Source organism: Mus musculus, chromosome 17, assembly GCF_000001635.26.
Source record: "Mus musculus strain C57BL/6J chromosome 17, GRCm38.p6 C57BL/6J".
In the NCBI taxonomy this organism is placed as follows: Eukaryota; Metazoa; Chordata; class Mammalia; order Rodentia; family Muridae; genus Mus; species Mus musculus.
Genome location: NC_000083.6, coordinates 80,131,998 through 80,148,477, shown reverse-complemented (window position 1 = coordinate 80,148,477; position 16,480 = coordinate 80,131,998). Strand labels below are relative to the sequence as shown.

The following is a 16,480-nucleotide window of genomic DNA, read 5'->3' as shown; positions in this document are numbered from 1 at the left end:
CCACAGAGCTGAGAGTCCCAAAACACAGAGCCAAGCTCACTGCCTCTTCCACCACCTCTGAACACGAGTCTGGAGAGACGCAGCCCTGCTAACCTCACTCAGCAAGGGAAGCCGGGTGGAGACGCCCACTCTCTGGACTCCCAGCCTGGCTCCCAGCCCAGCCTGTGTCCAGCTCTTTACTCTCTTCTTCCGGGAGCACGCCTCTCGGCTGCCACTCCATCAAAAGAGATAACATCCCTACTTATAACCAGAGCACGGTTTTGGTTTCTATGGCTACGGACTGATTTCTTCCGTTCTGGAACTTCACAGGAATGGCACCCCTCAGTGGGCATTCTTCGGTGGCTTCCTCCTACTTCACAACGCAATGCTCTTGAGTGTGCCCAAGTTCGCCAGATCAGTGGCTTGGTCCTATAGCACTGCCTGACTTTACACACTTCTCCCGCGGATGAACATGTGCCTTATCCCCACTTGCTTTCACGACTGGCAAAGCTGCTACAGAATTTCCTTGACTGGCTTTTTCTTTCTTTCATTAAGCACGAAGGCAGGAAGAAAACCAACATAAAAACCATACAGCAAATAAATGGATGTGTCCGAGATGAAGGGCAAGGAGAGGCAATTGTATCGGGAGCCTGTTCTCTGAACAGCCCAGACAGTTCTTCACTAAAGAGAAGGAAACGCATTTCTTCTGTGTCTTCTGGTTTGGAAAATGCAGTGGTCTAGACTGGTGGAAGATTACTATCAGAATCAGTTCCTTCCCAGGCTGATGAAAACTTGTCACGAAACACTGGTTCCCACACAGACCTTGAAACTGATCTCTGAATTCATTTTTTTTTTCCTGGTAATTTCCTTTGACTGTTGCTTGTTGTCATTATACCATTTGCACGCTTAGTCCATTATGACTAGCGTGGTCCTTAAAGACCTTTGGATATAGCGATATGACTACTGCCTAATTCATCTCCTAACAACGCTTGCAGGAGGGAACAGACAAGAGATTTCTACCGGAGAGACACAGCAACTCCTCTCCATTGTCTCCCTTTCTCCCGGAAGAAACTAGACTTGCTGACCAATGTAGGCTAGTTAATATACTCAGATAAGAGGAGCCCTCGCAGTTGGGTTAGGTAGGGCATGGGCCACACTTTTGGCTGATGAGCGGAGCAAATCCTGTGGGGATGCTGCTGGACAATGTTCTGTTGTTCTTAGGAAAGGAATAGTACGGATGCGCAAGGGAAGAAGTCCTGTTTTATCTGTGGAGATGTGTATACAAGGATGAGACTTCTGGGGCTACGCAGCCATTCTGTGACTACAAGAGAGCAAGTCTGAGAACAAAAAGCCTAAACAGCAAGGAAGGGGCGGTGCTCTAGATGAGAATGGCCCACATAGACACATAGCCTTGAATGCTTGGGTCCGAGTTCGGAGAACTGTTTGGGAAGGATAAGGAGCTGCAGCCTTGTTGGAGGAGGTGTTACTACAGGAGGTGGGCTTTGAGGTTTCCAAAGTCATAACTGTTCCCAGTTGGTTCTTGCCTTCTGCTTTCTGCTGGTGGACCCGGGCCATGTCTACATGGCTGCTGCCATGCTCCCAGTCACGATGGCCATGGACTCACCTTCTGAAACTGTGCCCCAACCCCCAACAGACTCTTTCTTCTACAAGTTGCCTTGGCCATGGTATCTTTCCAGAGTAATAAAAAGTAACTAAGACAAAAGGAAAAAGGATAGATGGAAGAAACTGGGTCCTTGACGGCAGGCACATCTACGGAGTCACACCGGGACCACGCTGCTTGCTTTCCATCTCAAACCCTCCCTGATGTGTTTTCATGACTCTTTAGGCAAAGTCTCAATAGAAAACATGTTCCCTGAGTTTTGCAATAGGCATAGGCTGGGACAGAAAGAGAAAAGCAAAAGCCACCTGCAGCCTTCATGACTTTTCCATTCTCTGAGAAACAGGATTTCCCCACCCCCACCTGAGGTCCCCAACAGAAATAATAAATAGAAAATTCTATTCATTAAATCTAGAAGATGGGGATGGAGGCTCACACCTGTAACCCAAACATCTGAGAAACTGAGGCAGGAGGATGGCTGTGAGTCCCAGACCAGCCTGGACTTGCATTTAGAAGACCTGAGCTTTTAGATTACAAGACATGGTCTCAGTTTCAAAATAGTAGCTAAACTTTGTTGGCAGCACTTTATGAAGTTGTGGGTAAAAATATTGAAACCATCCTAGTAGCAGGACCCTGAACAACATCTATGAAATGAAACCCTCCTGGAAAACAAAAACAAACAAACAAAAACAACAACCAAGAACTGGTTGATGAAAATCAAAGATGAAAAAGAGTCGTATTTGTTATTCTGAAATTTGGAGATTCTGTAAGAACCAGTTACCTGCTATTTTAGGAAACTTCCAGCAGCAAAAACCAATAAAGGGTGAAAATGGAAGCCATTGCCAGCTGGTCATGACCACCAGCTCGCAGGAAATAGTGCCAGTGTGATTGAAGTGATCAGATAAGCTGATTTCCTGAGATGAGGAGGAAGTCATAGAGATAGAATCTGCAGTTTGGCTCCACATCTTATTGAACCATGGGACAGCCTCTTTAACAGGCTAAACAATTAGGAGGTCATGATTCAGCTTGCAGGGGGTTGCTAACTGAGGGAAGAGACTATCAAGTGGTTCTACACAACTCTCCGATAATCATTCAGGGTCCTGCTACTAGGATGGTTTCAATATTTTTACCCACAACTTTATAAAGTGCCACCGACAAAGTTAGCTACTATTTTGAAACTGAGACTGTGTCTCATCATCTAAAAGCCAGGTCTTCTAAATGCAAGCCCAATGCCCTTGTCACTGAATCTACCACACAGGACAAGACTGACAACCAGAAGTCCTGGGAGAGGCTGCAGGATGCACAGCCGGCACACACACACTACCTCTGGCATTTTTAGAGGGGCTGAGGCAAACAAGCTCATTTCTAATGCCAAGATGGGAGGAATTCCAGAGGAAGCAGAAGAACAAGGAGAGCAAATGTCAACAAGATGAAAGGGAATTCGTGAAAACACTAGTCACTTGTCAGCGTCGGAGACAGCTGCCTCACTCTCTTGGCAGGATGACATTTCACTCCCTCATCCTCTAAGACGAGGGAGTTTTACTGAACATCTATTTAAAGCCAGATACTACGCTGGGCCCTCTTGATCACCAAGAGCATAAGTTCATCTCCAAGATGGGCTGGTCTCTCCAGCCACACCCCTTGGTCATCGTTCTAGCACTCTGGTTACAGTAGGAGAGAATAAGTTCACTTACCTGGCCTGCTAGGTTGAAATAAGAATGGTTGGTCAGATTAACTGGAGTGGTCTGGCTGGCCTGTGCTCTGTAGTTGATTACAAGCTCCCCACCATCCAGGGTATATGTCACCCAGACTTTCAGCTCTCCAGGGTAGCCTTCCTCACCATCTGGACTGACTCGAAAGAACTGGACGCCATTGGTCAACACCTGAGGGGTCCAGAGGACCTAGGAAGAAATGTTTGGAGATGCTTAGTCACTGAAGTTCCCATTGAAATGCCACATTTCAATATTTAAAGAGCAGAGTCTGGAAAGGGGGTTGGTTATAAAGAAATAAAGTCTCCTGAATAACAGCCCAGAGCTGAACTCATCTAAAACTGTTTCATACACAAAGAGAAGGCTTTTGAGAGAAAACACTTTCCTCTTTATCTTCTTGAATTTCCTATATCTTCTTCTCCTAACTTTAAATTTATGTGTCTATGTTTTCTTTTGTTTTGTTTTTCCTTTGATTTGTTTTTTCTTTCTTTCTGGTTTTTTGTTTGTTTGTTTGTTTGTTTGTTTGTTTTTTGGGATACAGGGCTTCTCTCTGTAGCCATGGCTGTCCTGGAACTCACTCTTTAGACCAGGCTGGCCTTGAACTCTGAGATCCACCTGTCTATACCTCCAGAATGCTGGGATTAGAGGCGAAAACCACCACCACCTGGCTTTCAGGTATATTTTAATCCTAGAGTTTCAGTCTGACAAATATAAGACATCAAAACCTACTTATAATATTTAAAGATAACCTTGGGGCTGGGAATGTAGCTCCATAGGTAGAGCGCTTGCCCAGCATGCATACGGCCCTGTGTTTAATTTCTAGAACCACACAAATCCATGGTAATGCCTGGCTGTACCCTCAATGCATGGAAGGCCAAGGCAAGAGGATCAAGAGTCCAGGGTATTGCTCAGCTCTTCAGGAGTTCAAGACCAGCCTGGGCTCCATGAGATACTATCTTCAAAATCAAAAACTTAACCAACCGCTTTCTATTGGGTACATAGACATTTCATTCCTTACTATTATTATTTTGATGTTAGAACCCAAGGCCTTGTACATGCTAGACAAGTGGTCTCCCACAGAGCTATACTCCAGCCCCTCTGTAAATATTTATTCTAAGTACTCTGAGGTTGGCCATGCTCCCTGGACAGGGGTTAAAGCAAACAGCATACTTATTCCATTTGGAAGAATTCCAAGCCACAAGTCAGGAGTTCTGATTTAGGGACCAGGGTGTCCCTAGCTCAGCATGTGGCTTCAACCATCAACCTTTTCTTAAATTAGAGGTACTGAAAAGATTATACTGAAAGAGTTATTTATTTATTTATTTATTTATTTATTTATTTTAGCAAACATGACTCTAAGAGCTGTAGGAATTATGGTGAACTTCTCCAGAAGAGCTTTTGCAAACAGAAACAGAGATCCTGGGTTCACGGTGGAGCCTCTCAGCTTCGCCCATGAGCCCTAAGCTCATGTCTCTAGTAACGGGACATGTGACACTTACCAAATGCCTATCATTAGCCACACCCGGGTGGCAACCTCACAGGGGCTGCCTTACTAAGAGGAGAATTATCAAATGACCAGAGAACTGAAGCTCAGCTATAAAAGGGGAGTCTGTTACAAGTGTCATTTTAAAAAAAGAAAAAGAAGCTGGGCTATGTTGGCACGTAACTTTAATCCCAGCACTTGGGAGGCAGAGGCAGGTAGATCCTTGAGTTCCAGACCTGCCTGGTCTACAGTGAGCTCCAGGGCAGCCAGGGCTATACACAAAGAGACCTTGTCTCAGCAAGCAAGCAAGCAAGCAAGCAAGCAAGCAGGAAAGAAGGAAAGGAAGGAAGGAAGGAAGGAAGAAAGAGAGAGAAAGAAAGAAAGAAAGAAAGAAAGAAAGAAAGAAAGAAAGAAAGAAAGAAGGAAAGGAAGGAAGGAAGGAAGGAAGGAAGGAAAGAAGGAAGGAAGGAAGGAAGAAGAAAGAAAAAAAAAGAAAAAGAATTCCTCAAATGGATAAACTTCCATCTCAGGTGGCCTGGACAGCAACAGTGGATTTGTGCAGAGCCTGCTCCCTTGTCCTACAAATGTCAGAACAAGTTGGGCAGAATGTCTTCTATGGAGTTGAGACTAACTGGTAAAAGCCTGAATTTCGGAAATGGGAGAACTTCAATTTTCTGAGAGTTCTAGGTTGTTTATCTATTTTACATAAATCACCTTAAATATTGAGCACCAGTCATTTCTTATAGCTCCAACTTTTTTTTGTTAGCCTAGTATTGAGTTCAGTGTCAGGTTGTCTGCTTCTACCTCCCACACTGCAGAAAAGAAGAGACGCCTAGAATACTTTATGGTTTACCGAGAGGTGAAGCTAGAACTTGCTTAAAAGCAGACACGTTATGTGTGCCAGAGTGAGGGCTCACACACAAGTCTAGCTACCCACCCTGCTCCACATTCTGTCTTCAGTAAACATGTTTAACTTTACATTTAAAATATTTTATTTTAATTTAAAAAGTATGCGTATCTGTGTGGGATATACACAGATGCCTGTAGAGATAAGAATTGGGAATCAGAGTTCCCGGAGCAGGAGTTAAAGGTAGCCGCTGTGAGCCATCGTATGTAATGCTGGGGACTGGACTTGGAACAGCAAGTACTTCTGTTTTTTTAAAGACAGGGTTTCTCATTTTAGCCCTGGCTGTCCTGGAACTCCCTCTGTAGACCAGGCTGGCCTCGAACTCACAGAGAGCTGACTGCCTCTGCCTCCTAAGTGTTTGAATCAAAGGTGTTCATCACTAAACCTGCCAGCTGCACAAGTCCTCTTAACCACTAAACTGCAGCAGCCTAAAGATCCTTTTTCAAAAGGAACAGATGTGGGGGCTGGAGAGATGGCTTAGTGGTTAAGAGCACTGCTCTTCCAGAGGTTCTGAGTTCAATTCCCAGCCACCACATGGTGGCTCACAAACCACCTGGAATAGGATCCGATGCCCTCTTCTGGTGTGTCTGAAGAGAATGACAGTGTACTCATATAGATTAAAAACAATAAATAAATAAATAAATAAATAAATAAATAAATAAATAAATCTTTGCTGCCCAGTGGTGGCGCATGCCTTTAATACCAGCACTTGGGAGGTAGAGGCAGGTGGATTTACAGCCTGGTCTACAGAGTGAGTTCCAAGACAGCCAGGGTTGCACACAGCCAGGACTGTACAGAGAAACCCTGTCTCACCACCACCCCCCCCAACAAAACAAAGGAACATATGTAGGCTCTAGGTTAAAGTTAGACTGGTTTCGAACTTGTAATCCCTTTACTGCTTCTCCCTCTTTCCTCCTGGCATGCATGACTTCAACTGACCAGACCAGGTCTGGTCTACTCAACTCCCAGAAGAGTCTGCTCTTCAGCAAAGTGCATTTGACAGGATTGGGAGCCTAGCAGGGATGAAGGCCCCACAGTGAAAGCCATCACATTGAGAACAAATCCACTGAGAGTAGATGGATGATACCTTAATTAACTGGCAGAAATGATAAACTTTCAAAGCATCCAAAGACAGAAAATCTAGGGGTTGGAGAGTTAGCTCAGTGGTTAAGAACACTTGTTGCTCTTGCAGAGGACCCACGTTCAATTCTCAGCACCCACATCCTGGATACAACCATCTGTAATTCCAGTCCTGGGAAATTACAAGATGCCCTCTTCTAGGCACGCAGGGCACAGATACACATGCAGGCTAAATACTCATGCACATTAAATAATAAAATGAATAAATCTAAAGCAAGAACAAAAAGGAGCCCAGGGGAGCCACAAGCCAGCTTTGTGGGCAGCAGCATAACCGGAGTTCCACTCCTGGAACCCAGGGCAGAATCAGAGAATGGATTTCTAAAAGCTGACCTACGACTTCCACATGTACAGCATACACAGACACACAGACACACACAGGTGTGCACATGTATGTGTACATGAGAGCACACAGAATCATATAGACAGACACACGTAAGCAGACACAGATATATACATGAACACACACCCAAAGATACATAGAGATACATACAACACTAATGAATACAAATTTTAAAATATTAAGGAAGCCTGTTTCATGTGTAACCTTAGGGGAAAAAAAATCAAAAGAAAAGAAGAAAAATCATCAAATGGAAAATTTCAACAATTAAATGCTTGAAATAAAACGTTATTGCCTTGCCACCTACATTTTTGACCTTTACAGAAGGAACACAGTGGAAAGATTTTTTATCATCCTTAGCTAAGTGCAATTCCTATCCACAGAACCAGTTTCCTGACCCAAAGTTTCCAATTTTCCAGAAATTTCATATCTTTAGTCTTTCTTGTACTATTTCTAGTCCTGTCAGGACTCAATTTTCATTTTTTTTTTTAAAGTGTTGCTATAATAGAAAAAGCACATTATCTCCAAACTAAATTATTCATTGATTGTTGCAATCCAATAGGGTGAAGCATCACGGTCAATGCTGCTGCTTGTGCCACTGCAGTAAACTTCCTGCCCCAAACTCCAGTGGCTCCACAGAAGCCAAGCCTTGCCCTTCACAGTCATCTCTTGGGCATCCACAGATGGACAGACGCTACCTGCTCTTCAGGAGCTCAAATCCCACCAACCCTGTTGCTCACACTCCCTTCCTACAGCACACTGTTCACATCTGTGCTTCTCTGTTATGTAAGGGGCCATCCATGGATCCCTAGGAGTCCAAGCCTGTTAGTCTTGCTGGTGCGCAAAGAGACTCACACCACTAAAGGGCACTGCTAAGACTGGAATGTGCTGCCCCAAACTCTCATCTGTTGGAAACTTGATTCTCAAATTCATTGTATGGGTATTTAAGGCAGAGCACCTGACGGACAGCTAGGATTAGATGAGGTTGTGATAGTTAGCACAGCCCCCACCCCCCGCCCCCCCCACGGTGGTTTTGGTGGTTTTGAAATAAGAGGAAGAAAGACCTGAGCCGGCACAATGATTCTAAGATGTCTTCTCCACCTTAGGATAAAGCGAAGTGTACATCTGAAACAAAGCCAGAAGCTGGTGTCCTGCCCTTGAACTTCCAGCCTCTAGAAATGGGGGCTAACTTAGACCTTTGTTTTAACAAAAGTCACCTGCTCTGTGTATTCAGTTGTACCGATATAAAATGTACTGAGGCAGGGTTTTAAGGGATGTGCCTCAGACGGCTGAGTGACTACCTAGCTAGCATGCAGGAAGCTCTGGTTCAGTCCCCACTACCACATAAAACGGGTGATTCCTGGACTAGAGAGCTGGCTCAGCAGCTGAGAGCGCTGGCTGCTCTTGCATAGGAGCTGACTTTGGTTTCTAGTACCTACATCTTGTAGCTCACAACTGCCTGTAACTGTAGCTCCAGGGACCTAACACCCTCTCTGGCCTCCCTTAGGCACCTCCCCCTATACACACACACATACACACACATACACACACACACACACACACACACACTGAACACACACACAAACACACAAATACATAATAAAAAAATCTTTAAAACAAAACAAAACAAAACAAAACAAACTGGGCTGGAGAGATGGCTCAGCAGTTAAGAGCACTGGCTGCTCTTCCAGAGGTCCTGAGTTCAAATCCCAGCAACCACATGGTGCCTCACAACCATCTGTAATGAGATTGGATGCCCTCTTTTGGTGTGTCTGAAGATAGCTACAGTGTACTTACATAAAATAAATAAATACATCTTAAAACACACACACACACACACACACACACACACACACACACACACACACACACTAGCAATTCCGGCAAGGGAGAGCTAGAGAGAGGACAATCAAAAACTCAAGATTATTCTCAGCCACTTAGTAGCCAGGTCAAGGCCAGCACGGGGCACATGAGATCCTGTCATGAAAAGACGATGTATGGAGACAGATCTTTTTGTCTGTGTTAGGAATACGTGCTAGTAAACACCACAGAAGGAGGAACAAGCTACTTCACGTTGCTGTTTTCAGGCTCCTCTGAAGATTCCTGTCCCAAGGAAGTCTGGGTCCAACTTCTCCTGGGTTGAGGTTTGTTCGCGGACCTGGAACATTCTAGAGATCTTCAGCCCTAATGCTGGCAGAGCTGACATTCCTCTCTCCCTTCTGCTCTTCCCAACTGTGTGATCCGGTTCTGGGTCATAGACAGGAAGCTGGTAACAGGAGCGGGAAACAGAGCGTCCAACTTCCTTCAACAGAAGAGGTAGTGGCCGGAGGCAAGAGAAGAAGCATGGCTTGCGGTGGCTTTTGGCTGCCGCCCAGATTCTCATCTTCTCTGGCTAGAGCCTAGGAAGTAACCTAAGCCCAAATTCCTCTGAAGTTTTCTCCCTCAGAGCTCAGAATGAGACAGCTCAGAGCCGCTGAGCAGATACACAGCGGGACTGAGAAGCAGGAGGCGGGGATCTGTCCATCCCAGAGGATCTACCTGATCCACTTACTTTCCTGACCTTGTTTCCCAGAGATTTGCTTAGATAATGGGAGTGTTTGTCTAGAAATGGGAACCTGGAGACAACCTGACCTAACTTTGAGGAACAAAGCAATTCGGTGGGAGGGTACACGCTAAGTGTTGAACACGCTATGCATGGGGGAGGGGACTGAGGACAGATACCAGGAGGACTGGAGGACATGAATACTTACCGTGGAGGTGGGAATGAGGGCTTGGGGCCAGGCAGACAGGCCTGGCTATCCCTCTAGGAGATGTCTCGCTTAGGGGTGGGGGTGGGGCTCAGCATTTTCATTTGGTGACAACTCGTGGTTTTAATAAGTTTTAATGACTAGAGAACACGCGTGTGAGTGCCTGTGCTGTAAGTCTCAGGGATGATCATTAATCTGTAACCTGGTTCCCTGATAGTGACACGGCTGTGAAAGCCATGCCGGACTTCCTGAGTCCAAGACTGTCACAATACGGAACAAACCTCTTCCCTGGATCCCTCCGCCACAGGAGTGCTCTAGGGTCCCGCAAATACCGGCTTGAGGGGACTTGAAAGTGTGCCACGAGGAGCTCTTGTCACGTGCCCAGCTCACCTTATCAAACCCCGTGAATCCGCCATGGAGACTGTTGGGCTCTCTGTTAACTGGCAGGTGGTACTCCTTCCCACCTATAGTGAATCTTCCTTTGGCAATTCGGTTGGCTACCCTCCCAACCACTGCTCCAAAGTAGGGCTGCTTCTGGAGGTAACCTGCACAAACAGACCGGACAGATTAGCATGTCTCTAAAATCTTCCTCCAAGGATGTGCAAGTGGTATGGAGCAGAGTCCTCACTCGAGCTCAAAGTAGCCTTTGTTTGTGTGTCTGTCTGAGACTCTGCCTTTTCTACTGTGTAGTCTAGCTAGGCCTCACATTTAAGATCTACCTCAGCCTCCTAGTGTTGCTATTAGGGACATGAGGGACATTAACACTACCACCACACCTAGTTTAAGATGGCATTGTTACACAGGGTTTCATCCTTTTAGAGCCAGTAGGGTGCTAAAGGTGTTTGCTGCCTAGAGATGCAAAGCCTGGCCACACAAGTTCATCTCCAGAGCCCACAAATTAGAAGGCGAGAATTGACTCAACCCATCTGTCCTCTGACCTCCGCATGGGATTATGGGATTGAAGGTGTGTACCAGTTTTTATCTTTAAAAATATTTCATATATATATGTATATATTACATGCATGTGTGTTTATTCATCATATGTATATATATATGCCTGGTGTCTCAGAGGCTTGAAGAAGGCATCAGATACCTAGGACTAGACTTACATACAGGTTTGAGCTGCTATGTAGGTATTGAGAATTGAACCTGGGTCCTCTGCAAGAACAGCACACGCTCTCAGTTGCTGAGCCATTCCTCAAACATGTTTTATGCAGTCTTGAAAGAAAGCTATGACTTTTTATTCTTTCGAACCATACAATTAGGGACTAGAGAGCTGTCTCACTGGTTAAGGATTCGTACTGTCCTACAGAGGACCCCAGTTCAGTTCTGAGAACAACATCAGGTGGCTCTTAACTTGCTGCAACTGCAGCTCCAGAGAACCTAACAACTCTGGTCTTGGTGAGGGCACACACACACACACACACACACACAGATACACACAATTACACATAAGCATATAATCACACCCAGAGAGACACACAATTTTTAATTTTATGTGTATGTGTATTTTGCCTGCATGCATATGTATGTGTCCCTGATCTGATGCATGTTTGGTGACATGGATCCCTGGAACTGGAGTTACAAACACTTGTGAGCTGCCGTGCAGCAATTGAACCCAGGTCCTGTATGGAAGCAGCCAGTGCTTCAAAAACACCATACAATTAACAAATAAAAATATCCTTTAAAGAAGGTTAAGTAAAACCCAAGAGTATAAGGCAGGCTTGCCAGAAGGAACATAGAATGCCCAGGTAAACTTGCATTCCAGAAAAGCAATGACTTATTTTAATATATGCACGCTCCTAGTGTTATTATACACAGTGTAGGATGCTTACTGTAAGCTTAAAGCACGGGTCATACATTTTTATTGCCTAAGACAGACGGGTAAAATAGACACCCTCCTTTGCCTCTCATTTCTCTTTCTTACTGGTAGATCCAGTGTTGACAGTGTGGTGCGTATGGCTGTTCCCCCCCCCCCCCCCCCGCCCCGCCCCATTCTTTAGAGATGGGGTCTGTGATGTAATCTCGAATAGCCTTGAACTTAATATGTTTACTGAGGTTAACTCTGAACTTGCAGTGATCCTCCTGCCTCAGACTCTCAAGTGCTGGGATTATAGGTGCGTTCCACCATGTCCAGTAATTTTTCTTTAAACCAGTGACATATAAGCAGATATACAGACATGTACATGTTCTTTTTTTTTTTAATTCTTTTTTTTTTTTGAGATATAGTCTGGTATACCCAAGTCTAGCCTCAAACTGGCTTTGTAGCTCAGGATGGCTGTGAGCTGATCCCCCTGCCTCTACCTTTCATGCTAAGCAAGCATTCCACCAACTGAACTATACCCCAGCCCCACATATATTCACTAAAGAGAATTATGCCATCCATATTCATTTGCAACTTTTCATTTATCTAAAGTCTAAAAATCTGCCCATCCCTAACACAGCCATCTACCGTACTCCTCCTGGTGGCTACAGGGTACAGAGATGAACACAAAATACTCCTGGGCTTTGGGGCAAGTGCCATCAAAGTACAGTGCCATCACTGCCATCATGACTTTGAACATAAGCACATGGTAGCACTCCCCCCTCCCCACCTCATTATCGTCTTACAATAGAAAATATGAAGGGTCTTTTGCAGACAGGTTTTTGTTGTTGTTTATATTAAGACTTCCAATCTCGATGGGCAGGTGGCCCAAGCCTTTAGTCCCAGTACTCAGGAGGCAGAGGTGGGTGGATTTCTGAGTTCAAGGACAGCCAGGTCAGAGAGGGAGCTCTAGGACAGTCAGGACTACACAAAGTAATCCTGTCTCGAGTTCCCCTCTCCCAAAGAACTTCATTTTCCTTCCCCAAGGTACTGTACAACAACTACCACCACAGAGAATGGGATTCAAGCGTGTAAACTCTTTTCCCACAGTTGTAGGAGATTCTCAGGGTACAAACCCTGGACTGATTAGGCCAGTTACAGATCACAGGTCCCCACTGCTCTCGTGGTTGGGCACACGCATTGACTGTTGTTCTGCAAGTTCCTTGCTAATCCATGAAGCTTTTGAGTTTCACCCCTGAGGATAACTGCTAACAGTCACTGATCAATTTCTAAGTTGGAGTTGCTTTCTGAGGGCTCTGCCTTTCACTCAGTTGACACTGGGAACATTTCACCAAGGGAGATGCTCTTATTACCCTCATTTTACAGAAAAGCCTAGCCGGGCCTTGTAACCCTTTTTCTTTCTACTTCTTAAATGCTAGGATTATTAGTCTGGGTCACCACGCCCTACTCTGAGTCCATGCTCTTGAGCATAACATCACCTACCAGTCTTCCCTCAGTATCCCAGGGGTTTGCTCCACTCAGGACCCACCCTTCTAAGACATCAAACTCTGCGGATATTCATATCCTCTATAGAATAGTGAGGCATTAACATATAACCTATGCACATTCTCTCATTATATTTTCATATAACCTATATTTACATTATATTTACATATAATCTATGCATATTCTCTCACATTATATTTGCATATAATACTAATATATGCAAACTTTGTAAATTGTTGTTACATAGTATTATTAGACAATGAATAGAAAAAGTCTAAACAGCTTTAGTACAAATACAATCCCCTCTCCTAAATATTCTTTCTTTTCTTGATTTATTATTATTGGTTTGGGGTTTTTTTTTTTTGTATTTTATTTGTGTGTGTGTGTGTTTGAGGAGGCCAGAAGAGGACCTTAGAACTGCCTGCAACTAGTCAGGAGCAATTGTGAGCCACCCAAAGTGGCCTCTGGAAACTGAACTGAGGTCCTCTGGAAGACAAGCAGGCGCTCCCAACTGCTGAGCCGTTTCTTCTTTTGTTTCTTTCTTAAGCAGGGCTTCATGCTGTAACCAAGGCTTATGGTAGTCTTTCCGCACTGAGCTCCCAAGAAATGGGATTATAGACATGTGGCACTGGGAATATCTTTCCCAAATGTTTTTGGTACATGCTTGGTGAAGTTCACAGGTACTGAGGGAAGACTATATTTGGAAGGCACAGGTCATTCAGGTCGAGTGGCCTTACTAACATCTCTGTGAGATGGATGGGTGGTAATCTCTGAGCCTGCTCCATTCTGTCTCCATTTTAGAAGCTGTGGCTTCAAAACCCCTTATAGTGGTTAACCAGAAAGAGCCCCAAAGAGCTAAACAACCTCGTTTTGGTTTTGCTTCCTGTGCATTTTGGCCATTTGTGCACTTGTGATTTCTTCTGCACTCTCACTAAGGGTCATGGCTGACCCTGTAACAAAAGACAGGTGAGTTAACAGAGACTAACACACCAAATGCATTTGGTCATACTATGTGACAAAAGAGACTTAGATTTAAGACAGAACAACTGGGGCTAGAGAGATGGCTCAGTGGTTAAGAGCACTGACTGATCTTCTGAAGGCCCTGAGTTCAAATCCCAGCAACTACATGGTGGCTCACAAACATCTATCATGAGATCTGACACCGCTTCTGGTGTGTCTGCAAACAGCTACAGTGTACTTATATATAATAGTAAACAAATCTTCGGGCTGGAGCGAGCAAAGGTTCTGAAGTTCAATTCCCAGCAACCACATGAAGGCTCACAACCATCTGTACAGCTAGAGTGTACTCATATACATAAAATAAATAGATCTTTAAAAAAAAAAGACAGAACGACCCAAGATGAGCTAGTCATTTTTGTGCCCATGTCTGATATTGAATATATAGAAGAAGCTAAACAAAACTACGGTTTGATAAGTGGGATTAATACAATAGTGAGAGACTGAAGAGGAAACCCACAGGGCCTGTCTGCTGGGTTTCTGCTGGCTCTTTGGGGAAGGACTCCCTTCTCCTAGGTCTGAGGTTCTCAGTGACGGGTCTTGTGGTTTGTAGTTAGTCAAGGAGGGTCAGAGAATTTCTTTTTAGCCAACATAGTCAGAAAGACAGGAGAAAGAATTGCTTTTCTATATACTGTGGCTGGCTTTTTGAAAAGCGGTTTCTGGTTTCTCGGACCCTTGAGAGGAAGAAGTCTTGTTTTCTATGGCACTGCTTTGGTGGAGGACCATGAAGGGGTGACAGGGGGCTAGGGGATGGCCAGAAGCTGCATCTAAGAACTTTACTTTGGACATCATCTTCTGAGCCCCAATTAAGCTCAAAAACATAGAGAAAAAGATGTTGCCCTGTCTCCACAACAACAACAACAACAACAACAACAAAATCAAACAAACAATTTTTTGGGGGGGTCTGAAAACCGTTTGGCTTTATCTAATTTTCACAGATACCTTGAACTATCTAGCAAATGCACACAGAACTCCCACTCTCCCCAGCTGTGTCAGGTGATGGAGAGAACCACACATAAGACAGAAAGGCTCCTAGAAGCTTCTGAGTTTGCAAGAATCCTTCATTAGAATCCTCTTCTAGCAACAGTTACCCCCCCCCCCCCCAAAGAAAAGCACGTGGCAGTTCTTCAGATTAGATGAATAGTTTCTAAAGATTAAACTGAGAAAGGAACGAAAGGGACAGAAAAAAACTGTCCCCAATGGTCCCTGAAAAAACACTTTCACAGAAGAAACACACTGACTATTCCGAGTGGTATGAAGCCTTCCCATGAAACCAGGACTGTGAAAAGTGACACACCCAGACCCTGAAGTGGACATGGAGGACAGGGTTTGAATTGCAGAAAATATTGTTTATCATCCAAAGGTCAAAGTGTGAGATCAACTGTTGAATTGAAAGAGTAGAAGCTAACCCTGATGAGGCTCTTGAACCAGTAGCAATTAATAAATGCTTAACGGTGGTACACAGCCCTTTTGCTCCCGTGCCACCCATATCAGGCAGCCTAAGACCTGCCGGAAGAACCCTAAAATATAAAATTCTTTCCCTCAGAAGCTCCACCCATCAAACCACAGGCCCTGGGCTGTAAGAAAACGCCTTGAATTGACAACCAGTTTAATTATACCAGATATTATTATCTCCATGACATATTAGCAGGATAAGCACAATGAAATAAATAAAACTTCTAGCACAGTGAAAGAAGCTATTTGGGGGCAAAAGAAGGAGAAGAGATGAAAACAAGGAACAGCTTTCTAGTTAGTGACTTGGTTCACGGGATCGAATAGGCAGGTACATACATACACTACAGGTCCGGAGATGTTAAATAACTCACACACTAACAGACAAAGCATTGGTTTAAACTGGGAGTTCTAGACATTCCAGCAAGGGTGCCCTTGGGCATTTCCAGTATCAATTTTCAGTCTTTAATCAGAACTTTTTCGTCTCCACTTCCTGTTCAAAACCTAGATTTTCCTTCTATTCTGTTTTTGAGGCGGGTCTCAGGTATCCCTGGCTGACTTTGATGTAGGTGACCTTGAACTTCTGATCCTCCAACTTCCCACTCCCAAGTGCATGAATTATAGGCGACCACCACCATGCCTGGGCTTTATGAACCAGGGATGGAATTCAAGTCTTTAAGCCTATATACATGTTAGGCAAGCACGTTACCAAGCGGGCTACATTCCCGGTGCTTGGACCTCTGGACCTCAGCACTGTTTGTTTATGGCCAGTCACGTGCTC

General features: G+C 44.6%; 1 protein-coding gene across 2 annotated transcripts in view; it reads right to left on the bottom strand.

Annotated features, from left to right (window-relative positions):
• Galm (galactose mutarotase) overlaps positions 1-16,480 on the bottom strand; it is a 57,575-nt gene that overhangs the window by 36,555 nt on the left and 4,540 nt on the right. For both annotated transcript variants that reach the window (XM_006524390.4, NM_176963.4), the window contains exons 2-3: positions 10,311-10,465; positions 3,292-3,498 (exon numbers count right to left, since the gene is read on the bottom strand). In XM_006524390.4, the coding sequence (XP_006524453.1) occupies positions 3,292-3,498; positions 10,311-10,465 (362 nt within the window). The remainder of the gene's footprint in view (positions 1-3,291; positions 3,499-10,310; positions 10,466-16,480) is intronic.